The sequence below is a fragment of the Acomys russatus genome, chromosome 19 (assembly GCF_903995435.1).
Source record: "Acomys russatus chromosome 19, mAcoRus1.1, whole genome shotgun sequence".
In the NCBI taxonomy this organism is placed as follows: Eukaryota; Metazoa; Chordata; class Mammalia; order Rodentia; family Muridae; genus Acomys; species Acomys russatus.
Window position 1 is genome coordinate 52,004,121 of NC_067155.1, and position 16,148 is coordinate 52,020,268.

The following is a 16,148-nucleotide window of genomic DNA, read 5'->3' on the forward strand; positions in this document are numbered from 1 at the left end:
TTTAGTGCTTTTTCATTTAGCATTGAAGCTCTGGGAGTCTGTTTTATGTGGGAATATGATTAAATACTGAGTTGCTTAATGCAGTTCGAGAATGGGATAAGTGCTCTCTGTCTTCTCTTGCTTCCTGCAGAAGAAAACAAGTAGAAAATGTGTGCCCAAAAGCTCCATAGATTGACCCTCTATATGAGAAAGATATGTCTAACATTCAAATCATTCTAAATTTCTAGTTAAATAGAGGGTCTCACATGTTCCTTCCAAGTTTTAAAAAAAATTTTATTCTCTTTTGTGTGTTTTTTTGTTTTGTTTTGTTTTTCTAGACAGGGTCTCTGTGTTAGCCTTGGGTGTCCTAGACTCACTTTGTAGATCAGGCCAGTCTCAAATTCACAGCGATCCACTTGCCTCTGCCTCCCAAGTGCTGGGATTAGAGGTGTGTGCCACCATGCCCTTATTTATTTATTTGTTTGTTTGTTTGTTTATACAGTATTCTGCCTGCATGTACACCTGCAGGACACCATATTGCATTATAGATGGTTTCTTTTTTTATTTTTATTTTTTAAGATTTATTTACTTCTTATGTATACAGTGCACATTAGATCACATTATAGATGGTTATGAACCACCATGTGGTTGCTGGGACTTGAACTCAGGACCTCTGGAAAAGCACTCAGTGCTCTTAACCGCTGAGCCATCTCTCCAGCCCATTGTAGATGGTTGTGAGCCACCATGTGGTTGCTGGGAATTGATCTCAGGACCTTTGGAAGAGCAGACAGTGGAGCTTTTAACCACTGAGCCATCTCTCCAGCCTGTTCCTTCCTATTTTATTGTATTTTTCAGTGCTTGCCATTGAGTTCCAAGCCTTACTTATGTATGCTAGGCATCATCTCTGAACTTTATCCTCACTCAGATCCACTTAAGTTGACAGGTAAAAGTTGTATTTTTGCGGGGGTGCAGGTGCGGTTATGGGTTTCAAGACAGAGTTCCTCTGTGTAGTCCTTGCTGTCCTGGGGCTCAGTTTGTAGACCAGGCTGGCCTCAAAATCAGAGATTTGCTGCCCCTGTCTCCTTAGTGCTGGGTTTAAGGGAGTGCACCACCATTCTGGCCCTGTTGTTTTTTTGTTTTTTTTTTTTTGAGTCTTTTTGTTTGTTTGGTTGGTTTGGTTTTTGGTTTTTCAAGACAGGGTTTCTCTGTGTAGCCTTCGTTGTCCTGGACTCGCTTTGTAGACCAGGCTGGCCGTGAACTCACTGTAATCTGCCTTCCTCTGCCTCCTGAGTGCTGGGATTAAAGGCATTCGACATGACTCCTTGTTTGGGCATTGTGTGAATATCAAATTTTTGTACTTTTAAAACATTTTAAAAAATCAATGAGGCTGGGCATGGGAGTCCAGGCCTTTAAATCCTAGCACTATGTGGGTGCTTAGAACCAAACCCTGGTCCTCTACAAGAGCAACAAGTTCCTTAGCCTCTAGGCCATCTCTCCAGCCTCAGCTTCCTCGTTGGGCCAGGGGATGGCTGTGTAGCTTACCCTGGCCTGCTCACCACCTCCTATATCTTTACCTCAGCTTCCCCTTCCTTCTTTCCATTTCAGACCGAGTGTCTAGCATTGATTCCAAGGCAAAGCGTTAATTTGCTATCAATTTCTAATCTTTTGGCTGGAAACAACACCCAAAGGCTTTGGGAATTTGCATTATCTGAATTCTTTTATTTATTTATTTATTTGTTTGTTTGTTTGAGACAGAGCTTCTCTGTGTAGCCTTGGCTGTCCTGGACTCATTTTGTAGAATAGGCTGGCCTCGAACTCACAGCAATCCCCCTGTCTCTGTTTCCAGAGTGCTGGGATTAAAGGTGCCACCAGGCCTGGCCCTCATCTGGATTCTAATCTTGGATCACTTTGTCTCTTTAAACTTGGGGTAATAGAAACTTGAGTTCTAACTGTTAGATTGCATCATCTACTGCCCAGGTTGCTGTGAGTTTAGGTGCAGTGATGTGTGGAAAGCCTGACTCTAGCCAGTTGGGGCATTAACCCACTGATTTTCCTTAACCCTTTCTCCTTTCTGCACAAGATGCTGTTATGTTTCAGACTTCCTTTCTTTCTCTGAAAATCTTCATAGCAAACTTTGTTGTTCTGTCCTCCATCCTTCTGCCTGGTCCTGCCATCAGTCAGGACAGCCACCTGGCCTGCCGGTTTGTTAGAGCTTGCACCTAAACGGTGCACAGATTGGTGTGGTGTGGTGTGGGATTCCCCTGCTTCCTGCTCTCTTGAAGAGTTACTGTCTATTAAGTTGTGGTTTTGGCACTTTGCTGACTGTCCTATGCTGACTGTCTGACTGGGATGTCGTAGCTGCCTTACATCACGCAGCGGAGGTATATTGTTTCTAGAATACAAATTAGTTTCTTGGGGAAAAGCTACTCACAAATATGTATGTTAATTTAGAAAAAAATTAATTGGAGATAGTTAATTTTTTAAAAAATTAATTTATGTGTAGGAGTGTTTTGCCTGTGTGTATGTGGGTGCACCACATTGGTGCATTGCTCCGGGAAGCCAGAAGATGGTGTTGGATCCCTATAATTGGAGATACAGACAATTGTGAGCAGTGATATGGGTGTTGAGCCTAAGTCCTTTGTAAGAGCAGTACGTGCTCTTAACCCTCGAGCCATCTTTCCAGCCCTTGAGTTTTAATTTGAAACATGTAGCGTTTCTTTGCTAAATGCCGTGGAACACACTCCTCCTCCCCCCAGCCACTGCAGTTCAGCACCTGCGGCAGGGGAAGTCCTCCTGTGTCAGTTCTACTCCAGCTCCTCTCAGTTTGCTTTCTCACTGCTGTCAGTAATTTGAATCAGAACTAATGTGCCAAGCTGTGCTGTATCTGAAAACCCTGCAGTGGCCCCATCACTGTACAGAAGGATGAGTGAAGCCTGCGGGCCCTGGTGAGTGAAATTGCAGTGTATTGGAATGCAGTGGTTAGAAGACATTTGCTTTCCTGCTTTTTTCTTCCCCCTGACCTCAGTGTTATCATCTACATAGGAACCTGTGCACAGTTTACTTTTGCCTCCTTTGAGTTGGTAGTATTCTGGCTGGCCTAGAATTCACTCTGTAGACCAGGCTGGCCTCAGGCTCATGCAGACCAGCCTGCCTCTGCCTCCTGAATGCTGGGACTAAAGGCATGTGCCACCATGACCAGCTTCATAGTGTATTAGATAAACACTCTTGATTTGAATGTTAGGCTTCTGCGTCCTTTCATTTCAATGTGAGGCGTCTGGGATGAAAGACTTTTTCTCTTACCCTGTTTTTCTCCCATTTAGCAGGTTCTTCGGATGTACTGAATGAACAGCTCTAGTAGAAAATTTTTGATTGTTTGTGTTTAAAAGAGAGTTAATATTTTTCACTTTGTTCTAAAGATGGTGGAACCAGGGCAAGATTTACTGCTTGCTGCCTTGAGCGAGAGTGGGATTAGTCCAAATGACCTCTTTGATGTTGATGGTGGAGATGCTGGACTTGCCACCCCCACGCCCCCTTCAGTTCATCAGGTAACAGAGTTCTAGTCTTCCAGGATTCTCTCAATTTGCAATATCCATTGTTTTTCCTGTTTGTGGTATTGGGGATTGAACCCAGGGACTTGAGTATGCTGTGCCAACATTTTACTGCTGATTTGCAACCTCAGCTCTTGGGAGGCAGAGGCAGGTGGATCTCTGTGAGTTTGAGGACAGCCTGCTCTACGAAGCAAGTTCCAGGACAACCAGGGCTACACAGAGAAAACCCTGTCTCAAAAAACATAATTTATATATTATATAATTATGTATAAATATATATAATATAAATATATTTATATATAAAACTTTAAAGATACATGTGAATGTTGTTTTAACCTGTTTGTTTTTATTAATGAGGTAGGTATTATTAGGAACAAAGCCAAGATGCTGCTTTTCCTATTGCTTTGCATTCATATGAGAAGAGCATAAATTTCCTTTACTTTGATCTTTGTTGGAACCTCTTTTTATGACTTTTGCTTACATTTGCTAAAAGCAAAAAAACCCCAAAAAACCAAAAAACACAAAAAACAAAAACAAATTCAGATATTAGTGTAACTTTGTAGAGATTTTATGTTGACCACAATTTGTCTCTTGTCTATTGATCGTTTATATGGTGCTGGGGTCTGAGCTAGGGCTCTGCCGGCTGCGCAACTACTCTACCACTGAAGTAGAATCCAGCTCTACAGTTTGTTGTTTTTTGTTTTTATAACTCTTGTTCTTGAAACAGGATTCACTGCTGTCCGTCCTTTCTCTGTTATTTTCTGCAGTCGGTGCCACTTAGTGCATTAGAGCTAGGTTTGGAGACAGAAGCAGCAGTTCCTGTTAAACAAGAACCAGAGATGATGGCTACTCCTGCACTGCTAAATGTGAGGGTAAGAGCCTCGCAGATTTGCTCTTATTCTAAAATGGTTTAAGGTGGTAGCAAAAATAGAACATCATTTCAAATAAAATCTTTAGCCCTGGCTAGCCTTGATGTCCCTATGTAGCAGAGACTAGGGTATTATCATAAAAAAACTTTAAGCCCAGTGCACACCTTTAATCCAAGCACTCAAGAAGCAGGCGCACCCAGGCTCTAGTTGTAGCTACCACATAGGGGTTTTTATACAAGAAAAATAATAGTGAGCCAAGGGTGGTGGCACACTGCTTTAATTCCAGCACTTGGGAGGCAGAGTTCGAGGCCAGCCTGGTCTACAAAGCGAGTCCAGGACAGCCAAGGCTACACAGAGAAACCCTTTCTCGAAAGCCAAAAACAAACAAAAACTGAACTGAAGCTTGAAGCCATGTGTTATCTCACTGTTGTCAGTGTTTGGTGCCTTGGCTTTTGTCGGTGGTTATGCTATAACTATGATTAATTGTGCTTTACATGCAGAGTTCTTTTGATCTTACCTTAAGTATAGTCAGTATAAACACAATCAAGTAGATATGAAATTTTAGTCATACTGGTTAAAATTTGTAGTGTAGATTAAAAGTGGTAAATAACAGTCTAGGACATTTTTATTGAAAAAGTAAAGGGGCTAGGGCTTAGTGGTAGCCGACTTGCCTTGCCAGGCCCGGGGATGACCTCAGCACCACAGGAACACATACACCAACGACAGGCAGAAATACTCAGTGCTCTTAAAGCCACAGACACAGCATTTTCAAATTGGCTTTATCTTTATTTCATTTTTTAAAAAATTTTTTATTTTTGAGATAGGGCTTATGTAGTCCATGCCAGCTTTGACCTCAGCTTCTGTTCATTCTCCATCTCCTTGCATGTGTGGCTTCCACAGTCCTGCCACCGTGCTCAGTCTTTTCTTTTTCTTTGCACCTCCCTGTTTTTTCACTTCTCCTCCTCCCTAACAACACACATGGTATGAACTGTTGATAGTAACCATCTTATTGCCAGTAGTTGGAGTTTACCTCCGTTATCTTTGCCTTTTAGGTTCTAAAATTATTTGTAATCTGTGTGATGACAAACAGTATTGAGCGGAATGATGCAGTTGGGCCTCTGAGATGGGTTGTTGCCATGTCTCAAGATCCAGGCTCAAGCCCTAGGAGCAGTGGAAGGAGAGAACCTAGCTCCCCACACTGTCCTCTGACTTCCATACATTTGCCTCCTCAGTAAAATCAATTTGTGGAAAAAAAATTAAAAGGTTTAAAAAAAAAAATAAATGCAATGTTAAAAAAGAGATATGAGGCCTCTAAGGGCTTGAGTGATAACTCAGCAGTTAAGAGCTATTACTACTGTAGGGTGACATGTGCTTGTAGCTCCAGGGCGATCTGGCACCTCTGCCCTCCACAGTTACCTGCACCTGCCCTTAGCCTTACTAATTAAAAGAAAAAAAGGACATTTTAAATATTTTTTTTTCCCTCCCTCTCTCAATTTTTTTGAGACAGGGCTTCTCTGCATAGCCCTGGCTGTCCTGGAGCTTGTTCTATAGACTAGTCTAGCCTCAGACTCAGATGCGCCTGCCTCTGCCTCCCTAGTGTTGTGACTAAAGGCATGCGCCACCACTGTCTGGCAACAATGGAAATATTAAAAGAAGAGTGGAGTGCGGGCTAGAGAGATGGCTCAGCGGTTAATTCCGGAGTTCAATTCCCAGCAACTACATGGTGGCTCACAACCATCTATAATGTGATCTGATGCCTTTTTCTGGTCTGCAGCTGTACATGCAGGCAGAGCACTGTACACACAATAAATAAGCAAATAAATAAATGATATACTTGAGGAAAAAAAGAAAATTGGTGTCAATAAAATCTAGTCTTCGCTGTCTTAAATAATTTGGTTAGTTTTCTGTCAAGTTGCCAGTGTTGGCATTAAAATTTTCTGTTGCTTGGCTTATTAGAGTTTATTATGGCCGGGCGGTGGTGGTACACGCCTTTAATCCCAGCACTTGGGAGGCAGAGGCAGGTGGATCGCTGTGAGTTCGAGGCCAGTCTGGTCTACAAAGTGACTCCAGGACAGCCAAGGCTACACAGAGAAACCCTGCCTCGATAAACCTAAATAAATAGAGTTTATTATAAGTGACAGCTGCTTTAGGATTGCTTCCCTTTATAATTTATATTCTTGATGGCTATATAAAATGTCAAATTATAGCTGGTGATGGTACGCGCCTTTAATCTGAGAACTTGGGAGGCAGAGGCAGACTGATCTCTGAGTTCGAGGCCAGCCTGGTCAACAGAGCAAGTTCCAGGATGGCGAGGGCCACACAGAGAAACCCTGTCTCCAAAAAAATGAAAGAAAGAAAAGAGAAGAAAGGAGGCAGGTGGCAAAACCGTGTCTCAAAGGGGAAAGAAAAGTCAAATTATTGGGCCTGGAGAGATGGCTCAGAAGTTAAGAGCACTGACTGACTCTTCCAAAGGTCCTGAGTTCAATTCCCAGCAACCACATGGTGGCTCACAACCATCTATAATGAGATCTGGTGCCCTCTTCTGGCGTGCAGGTGAACATGCAGGCAAAATACTGTATACATAATAATATAATAAATCTTTTTAAAGAAAAAGTCAAATTATTGCTACATCCTTTCCTTTTTTTCTTTTTTTAAGATTTATTTATTTATTATTATATATACAGTGCTCTGCTTGCATGTACTCCTGCAAGCCAGAAGAGAGCGCCATATCACATTACAGATGGTTATGAGCCACCATGTGGTTGCTGGGAATTGAACTCAGGACCTTTGGAAGAGCAGGCGGCACTCTTAACCACTGAGCCATCTCTCCAGCCCCCCCTTTCCTGTGTTTTAACGTGGTAATTTATAGCTAAATGCTAAATTACAAATAAAGTACCATTACTTAAGCAGACTAGAATAAAGCTTAGATTGTGTGAATTGACTCTGGGCTTATACATGTCTCAGCAGGCATGTAGTCGGAGGGCAACCTTCAGTCCATTCTTGTTGGAGACAGGGTCTCTCTGCCTCCCATTTCACCATAGGAGCATGGAGATTGCAGACGTGCAAAGGCTGCCTCTTTTACTTGCCTTTTGGATTCTGGGTTTCAGGGCTCTCATGCCTGCATAACAGTCTGCTTTGCCTTTGGAGTCCACTCCCCTTCGGGTCTCTAGCTTGAGATTCCTAGGCAGCCTGGTGTGTTTTCTGATGCAGACTATTAAGTCCGTCAAGTGTGTGAAGGGTTGTTTTCTTTTCTAGCAGCCTCCATCCACTACGACGTTTGTGCTGAATCAAATAAATCAACTTCCGACCTTGGGATCTACAATTGTAATGACTAAAACACCACCTGTAACAACGAATAGGCAGACCATCACTTTAACAAAGTTTATCCAGACCACTGCAAGCACACGCCCTTCAGTCTCAGCGCCAGCAATACGAAATGCCATGCCCCCCGCTCCTTCAAAAGACCAGGTTCAGCTGAAGGATTTACTCAAAAGTAATAGTTTAAATGAACTCATGAAACTGAAGCCACCTGCTAACATTGCTCAGCCAGTTGCAACTGCAGCTAGTAAGTGCATTTTCAGCTGTTTTAACTTTGTTTTCCCCAAGCTGTGTGTGTGTGTGTGTGTGTGTGTGTGTGTGTGTGTGTGTGTGTGTGTGTGTGTGTGTGTTTTTCACAAGTGATTTCGGGTATTTTGTTTAATATTTGTATTTTTCTGTGTGTGTGTCTGAGTGCATATACGTGTACCATACGCATGAAGGTACCCATCTCACAGATATTCATCTGCCTCTGCCTCCCGAGTGCTGGTATTACCGGTGTGTGCCACCATGCCCAGCTAAATTTGGTTTTACTGGTTTTTTGTTTATTTTTTAAGACAGGGTTTCTCTGTGTAGCCTTGTCTGTCCTGGACTCACTTTGTAGACCAGGCTGGCCTTGAACTTCCAGAGATCCGAGTGCCTATGCTGAGATTAAAGGTGTGTGCCACCACCTCCTGGCCTGAATTACGTGTTTTTTGTTTTTTGTTTTTTTAATGTGAGCCAGAATGGTATCTCAAAAGAAATGTTGGTTTTTGATATTTGTACTAAATTAAGTAATTCTGGCTAATGTATGTTGCTTATAATTTTTCTTCTTTTTTCTTTTCTTTTTCTTTTCTTTCTTTTTTTTTTTTTTTTTTTTGGTTTTGTTTTTGGTTTTTCAAGACAGGGTTTCTCTGCATAGCCTTGGGTGTCCTGGACTCGCTTTGTAGACCAGGCTGGTCTCGAACTCACAGAGATCCACCTGCCTCTGCCTCCCGAGTGCTGGGATTAAAGGCGTGGGCCACCACACCCAGCTTGTTTTTTGTTTTTTGAGACAGGGTCTCTCTGTGTGGCTGTAGCTGTCCTGGACTTATTTGGAAACCAGGCTGGCCTAAAACTCACAGCGATCCTCCTGCCTCTGCCTCCCGGGTGCTGGGATTAAAGGCGTGAGCCACCACACCCGACTGCTTATAATTTTTCTAAAAACAATTTTTAAATTTTGTTTATTATTATGCATACAATGCTCTGCCTGCATGTATACCTACAGTCTAGAAGAAGGCGTCATTATAGATGGCTGTGAACCTCCATGTGGTTGTTGGGAATTGAACTCAGGACCTTTGGAATAACACTCGGTGCTCTTAACCTCTGAGCCATCTCTCCAGCCCCCTAACAAATAATTTTTAAATTTCTCTTCTACGAGCTGGGCGTGGTGGCGCACGCCTTTAATCCCAGAACTCGGGAGGCAGAGGCAGGCGGATCACTGTGAGTTCGAGGCCAGCCTGGTCTGCAAAGTGAGTCCAGGATGGCCAAGGCTACACAGAGAAACCCTGTCTCGAAATTTTTTTTTTTCTCTTCTACATTTTTTTTTTTTTCTTTTTTTGAGACAAGATTTCTCACTATATAGCCCAGGTTGGCCTGAAACTTCCTATGTTAACCAGACTGGCCTCAAATTCATAGAAGCCTGCCTGCTTCAGGTTCCTGAGTGCTGACATTACAGTCATTTGCCACCAGGACCAGTACGTAATTTCCTTTTCAGTTACTCATTTTTTTAAGTTAATTGTTCTAAAGAACCATACAGCTTTGAGGCTCAGTGATCAAGTGCACCTGAGTTTGATTCTCAGCATCCATATCAAGGCAGGTCACAACCACCTATAATTGCAGTTCCAAGGGGATCTTTTTTTTTTTTTTTTTTTTTTTTTTTTTTAGTTTTTCGAGACAGGGCTTCTCTGTGTAGCCTTGGCTGTCCTAGAATCGCTTTGTAGACCAGGCTGGCCTCGAACTCACAGCGATCCGCCTGCCTCTGCCGCCCCCGCGCCCCCCCCCCCCCCCCCCCCCCCCCCCCCCCCCAGTGCTGGAATTAAAGGTGTGTGCTACCACGCCCGGCTTTCCAAGGGGATCTTAGGCCATTTTTAGCCTGTGCAGGCATTGCACACATTCTGTACTATACATATACCTGATGGTATACATGAAATAGTAAGTACATCTTCAAAGCAACCCACAGTACTTTGAGTATTTTCATGATTATGTTTAATTTAACAGTATGATTTTGGGTACTATTTGTCTTTTGTTTGTTTGTTGGTTGGTTTTTGGAGATAGGGTTTCTCTGTGTAGCCTTGGCCATCCTGGACTCACTTTGTAGACCAGGCTGATCTAGAACTCAGAGCGATCCGCCTGCCTCTGCCTCCCGAGTGCTGGCATTACAGGTGTGTGTCACCAGACCCGGCCCTTGTCTTTTGTTTGTTTGGTTTTTTAAATTTTATTTTTATTTTTAATTTTTATTTTTTTGTTTTTTTGAGACAAGGCCTCTCTGTGTTAGCCTTGGCTATCCTGGACTCAATTTGTAGACCAGGCTGGCCTAAAACTCACAGCAATCTGCCTGCCTTTGCCTCCCAAGTGCTCGGATTAAAGGCGTGTGCCACTATGCCCGTCAAACTGCTTACTGTCTAAACCAGAGGAAAAGAAATTGAGACTTGTAAAATGTAATCCATTTTTCTTCCTACAGCTGATGTCAGTAATGGTGCAGTAAAAAAAGAGTCTTCTAATAAAGAAGTAGCAAGGATATGGATAAATGACATGAAAATGAGGAGTTTTTCTCCTACCATGGTGAGTTTTAAGTAGCTATTTTACTATTTCTGTATAATATGGAGGTTACTTGGCTAAAATTACTTTAGAGAAATCCTCAGTGTGCTAGGCATGGTGTTCTACACTTTTTAAAAAAATATAGTTTATTAATTTATTCATATTACATCTCAGTTGTTATCCCATCCCTTGTATCCTCCCATTCCTCTCTCCCTCCCATTTTCCCTTTACTCCCCTCCCCTATGACTGTGACCGAGGGGGAACTCCTCCCCCTGTATATGCTCATAGGGTATCAAGTCTCTTCTTGGTAGGTCTACACTCTTAATTGCACCAGAGGCATGTGGATCTGAGTTTGAGGCCATTCTAGTCTACATAGTGAACTCCAGGACAGCCTGGGCTACACAAGAGAAACCCTGTCTTGGAGGGAGAGGGAGTGAAGAGAATGAAACCAAGAAAGAAAAATTCTCAGAAGCCTGTTGAGTGGAAGTAGGCTAATTACAGAAATGTAGTAGGGCTAAGCTTGCAACTTTCATAGGCAGTGTTGCTGAAGGACTGAAAAATGTCAGGAAAAATGACAGCATAGAGTTGGCCAAAACTTGGTGGGATCCACTTAAGTTACTGGTTTGGAGCTGTCAAATTGTGCCGTGATCTGGATGAGTTGTTTAAATAAATTGTTTTTGTTTTTCAAGAGAAGGTTTCTCTGTGTAGGCTTGACAATCCCAGAGTCACTTTGTAGACCAGGCTGCTCTCAATTCAAAGCGATCTGCCTGCCTCTGCCTCTCGAGTGCTGAGATTAAAGGTGTGTGTCACCATTGCCTGACTTTAAATAAATTTTTTCCCTTAACTGGTAGTGCTGTGTACCTCAGGCCAGGTGACTGTGCATTCATCAGACAGTGTTTCTTGGTGGCACTGTGTGCAGTGAGTGTCTGTAAGGGCTTTTCCTTCATGGGTTCCCTTTACTAAATATAATATTTAATACCATCTAGACTTAAGGATTGTATAAGGAACATCCAAAGGTACAGTGTGGGCAGGGTGTGATGGCACACACCTAAAAACAAAAGGAATAGGGAAGGCTCTGGATTGTGAGTGAGGGCCAGCATCCTGACTGACTTTGTGGAGTAGGGTTATGGTGGGCTGTGATAGGCATTCAGAAGGGAGCACAAACACTGACAGGAGCCGAGGAACTGGTGGCTCTGCATACGGGTCAGTGAGCTACGGCACACGCAAGCCATGGCAGCGGGAGCCTGAGGTCTGTGGAAGGACTGAGGTTGTGAACATGGGCTAGAGGAGGATGGCCTAGTGGTGGTTAGTGTGGATGTTTGGGAAGACAGGCAGGTGGATAGGGTGGTGTGAGGAATATTCATAGACTGCTCATCCTTGTTAATATTTGCACATTCTCTAAAATCTTGCTGGGATAGCTTGTTCATTGGGGTGTCCCACATTTTGTCCCCGCACTCCTTATTCTTTCAAGCCCTGGATTGAATAGAGAAACTGAGGTTGGAAAGATGTGTGAGCATTGAGGGTCAACGTAGTTGCAGATGGTGTCTGGAAAGAGTAGAACCCTGTGGTGGCTCATTTGTGTGTAAATTGTCATTATTGCTTTCACCTTGGCACAGGCAGGAAAGGACGGATATTTTATGGAGTATGCAGTTGGTACCTCCATTTGGTAAGCTGGTACAGGTCCCACAGACTCTGGACCTTTTAAGATAGATTTTACAGGCTGGAGAGATAGCTCAGAGGTTACGAACACTGTTCTTCTAGAGGCCTTGAGTTCAATTCCCAGCAACCACATGGTGGCTTATTACCATCTATAATGAGATTTGGTGGTCTCTTCTGGCAGTCAGGAAAACATATACATAGTAAATACATAATAGATCTTTTTTTTTTTTTTTTTTTTTTTTGAGACAGGGTTTCTCTGTGTAGCCTTGGCTGTCCTGGACTAACTTTGTAGACCAGGCTGGCCTCCAAACTCACAGCAATCCACCTGGCTCTGCCTCGCGAGTGCTAGGATTAAAGGCGTGTGCCACCCCTGCCTGGCTCATAATAAATCTTTTTTTAAAAGGTTGATTGTATTTTTGTGTTACAGAAGGTTCCTGTTAAAGAGGAAGATGAACCAGAAGAAGAAGATGAGGAAGAAATGGGTCATGCAGAGACCTATGCAGAGTACATGCCAATAAAATGTATGTCTTTGGGATTTGTCAAAATGAAAGACTTTGGTTTCTGTTGAAGTTCATTGTCTTAACCCATTATATTTTAGGGCCTGACAATGTCAGGTGCCTCAAGATTTGACAAGTGTGAGCTGTGAATAGTTTTTCTCTTTTACATTTTTTTTTAGTTTTTTTGAGACAAGTTCTTGTCTAGTCTTGGCTCATTAGAAATTGGCAGTCCTAGCCAGGCGTGGTGGCACACAGCTTTAATCCCAGCACTTGAGTTCGAGGCCAGCCTAGTCTACAGGACAGCCAAGGCTACACAGAGAGACCCTGTCTCAGAAAGAAATTGGCAATCCTCTTGCCTCAGTTCCACAGTTGGCTGGATGGGATTGCAAGCATGTGCCCCCACACCTGACCATGGGTTAAGTGCCTTTGGGCAGCTAGGTAAGGCAGGCAGTACATGCCTTCAATCCCAGCACTCTGGGAAGCAGAGACAGGTGCATTGCTGTGAGTTGGAGGTTGGCCTGCCAAAGCTACACAGAGAAACCTTGTCTCAAAAAAAAAAGAGCCTTTGGGAAAGTTTACACTGCTTTCCTCCTTAGACAAATTTAGATTTTTTTTGAGGTTAAAGTCTTTATAAACGGTGACTGAAAGCCTTGATTTTATTTACTTGGTTGCTAGTTAACTTTGCCTATGTAAATATTGAGTATGCAATCAAAGCAAACTATCCAGATAGAAATATGCATCTTCAGTTTACATTAGTTTATGCACCTTACCCAAAATCATAGGCACATTGGAACTTTAAAAAAAAGATTTATCTCTTATGCATATGGTATTCTGACTGCATGTGAGCCAGCAGGCCAGAAGAGGGCACCAGATCTCATTATACTTGGTTGTGAGCCACCATGTGGTTGCTTGGAAGTGACTCAGGAAGAGTCAGTGCTTTTAACCTCTGAGCCATCTCTCCAGCTTGGCCCTCTACATCCCCCCCCCCTTTTTTTTTTCTTTCTGAGACAGAACTTCTTTGTGTAATAGAGCTATGGGGTATCCTGGACTTGATTTGTAGACCAGACGGGCCTGGAATTCACAGAGATCTGCCTGCTTTTGCCTCCTGAGTCTTGATTCTTGCGAGTTTTGTTGTCTATCTCTTTGAGACAGGTTTTCATTCTATAGCTCTGACTGGCTTGGAATTCTCTACAAGGCTGGCCTCAAACTCAGAGATCTACTTGTTTGAGGAACGCTGAGTTTAAAGATGTGTGCTACCACGCTTGAGGTCCACACCCTCATGGTGCTTTGTTTTGGCCTTATTGAAAGAGTCTGGTTTAGCCCATACTTGCTTTAATCCTGTGGCAATCCTGTAATAGGATTATAGTTGAGAGCCATTAGGCCCAACTTCGTTGAGTTTTTTGTTGTTGTTGGGGGTTTTGTTTTGTGTTTTGGGTTTTTTTGAGACAGGGTTTCTTAGTGTAGCCTTTGCTGCCCTGGAACTCACTGTATACCAGGCTGGACTTACAGAGATCCATCTGTCTCTGCCTCCTGAGTACTGAGACAAAAGGCCATGTACCACCACTGCCCAGCTCATTGGGGTTCATTACGCTATTTTCCTGCTTTTTGTGTAACGTGAATAACTTTTTGGTGGCCAGTATATGAGGTTGAAAGTTAACTTATTTTTTGTATGGAAAAGTTTAGCTATATGAAGAGTACTAAGCGGAAAAAAAACCTGCGTATATTTTTTTCCCCTTTTGATTTAAGGTCTGCTTATATTCAGTTTGACCTTCAGTTCATGGGCTCACCTGACCCTACCTCCTCACCTCTCTTGGTAGATGAGACTAGTTTGCTAAGTTTGCTTTTGTAGGGTTGCCATGGAGCATTGCCTGCCCCTGCTTCCTGAGTCGGCCTGCTTACTGTAGCTAAATTTCTCAGTGTCATTCTCTAGACTGTGTAGTTCAGGTATTTAGTCAAATTGGAGTCGTAGCTGAGTGTTACTAACTTTATGTAGAAGCTCATAGTTAGTAGTTACTATTTCCTCTGTCATAAGACAAATACTGTACTAGTTTGTAGTAACGCTGGAAATGTTACTAAAATGATTTAAACGAAACATTAAAATTTTTTTTTAGTAAAAATTGGCCTGCGTCACCCTGATGCAGTAGTGGAGACTAGCTCTTTGTCCAGTGTCACTCCTCCTGACGTTTGGTACAAAACTTCCATCTCTGAAGAGACCATTGATAATGGCTGGCTCTCTGCGTTGCAGCTCGAGGCAGTTACCTATGCGGCCCAGGTAATTAGTTAAGTTTGATGGCTTATCTTTTTGGTTTTATTTTGTTTTTTGTTTTTTGTTTTCCAAGACAGAGTTTCTCTCTGTACCCTTGGCTGTCCTACACTCACTTTGTAGACCAGGTTGGCCTCAAACTCAGAGATCTACCTGTCTCTCAGGTGCTGGGACTACAGGTGTGCACCATAACACCTGGCTTATTTTATTATTTCTTTATCTGTATGTGTGAGTTTCCCATGTGTCTGTAATGGCAGAGGCCACTGGAGGAAGTAAGAGTCCCTTCCGCCTCCAAGCTAGAGTTCCAGGCGGTTGTGGGTCGCTTGATCATGTTCTGGGAATCACATTTTACTAAAGATTCCCGGGAAGCCAGGGCTACAGGGAGAAGCAAGAAGCTATATATTAGAAAACCAGAAGGTATGGCAGGGATCTGGGAGTCCACTTAAGTAGAAGTGACAAGCCATGACCTTGGGATTTTACACGGGAATATTGTTAGTATGGAGACTACATGTATCTTTTGTCTAGGAATGTGAAGCTTATGTAAGAATGTTTTTGTTTCTCCTTCCTTTCCCTGCTGAAAGACTTGAGTATTCATACTGTTGGAGTAGTTAGTAAGCTGCAGTCCTGTGCTGTGCAGGTGCTGGTGGTAATGTGAACAGGACTCACTGACTTCAGTTACGCTTGAGATACTGTTCAGGCTTTAATTCTGTTGGGCAAGCAATGCTGTAAAAGTTGGCATAGGACCTGTCAGGCAGGTATTCAGAGGCAGAGGGGAGCCACTGTACTAGTTTTTTGGGTTTGCATGGTAGGATAGAAAAAAACATGTAGTATCTGTATAGACAGCACAGCTGTGCTAGCGGTCACTTTTTTTTTTTTTATATCAAATTGCATGAAGGAGTAACGATGGCCTTGTCTGTAGTTGCTTTAGTTGGGTGGGAGCTTACTTACCTCAGAAGCTCAACAGGAGCCACCTTGTTGAGAAGATGACACTCATCCTTCCAACTTCCCCCTTCAGCAACATGAAACATTCCTCCCCAATGGAGACCGTGCTGGCTTCTTAATAGGCGATGGTGCTGGTGTGGGCAAAGGCCGGACCATAGCAGGGATCATATATGAAAACTATCTGTTGAGCAGAAAAAGAGCATTGTGGTAAGTCCAAGGGGTTGCCTGACTGATTACCATGGCACAATGAGTGTAAATGACTGTATATATGTATTTTTGTTTGTTTGTTTTTTGAGAC

General features: G+C 43.0%; 1 protein-coding gene across 1 annotated transcript in view; it reads left to right on the forward strand.

Moving 5' to 3' along the window:
- Sbno1 (strawberry notch homolog 1) overlaps positions 1-16,148 on the forward strand; it is a 52,778-nt gene that overhangs the window by 7,294 nt on the left and 29,336 nt on the right. The window contains exons 2-8 of the mRNA XM_051161492.1: positions 3,396-3,524; positions 4,295-4,399; positions 7,652-7,961; positions 10,413-10,513; positions 12,576-12,669; positions 14,757-14,917; positions 15,924-16,057. Of these exons, the coding sequence (XP_051017449.1) occupies positions 3,396-3,524; positions 4,295-4,399; positions 7,652-7,961; positions 10,413-10,513; positions 12,576-12,669; positions 14,757-14,917; positions 15,924-16,057 (1,034 nt within the window). The remainder of the gene's footprint in view (positions 1-3,395; positions 3,525-4,294; positions 4,400-7,651; positions 7,962-10,412; positions 10,514-12,575; positions 12,670-14,756; positions 14,918-15,923; positions 16,058-16,148) is intronic.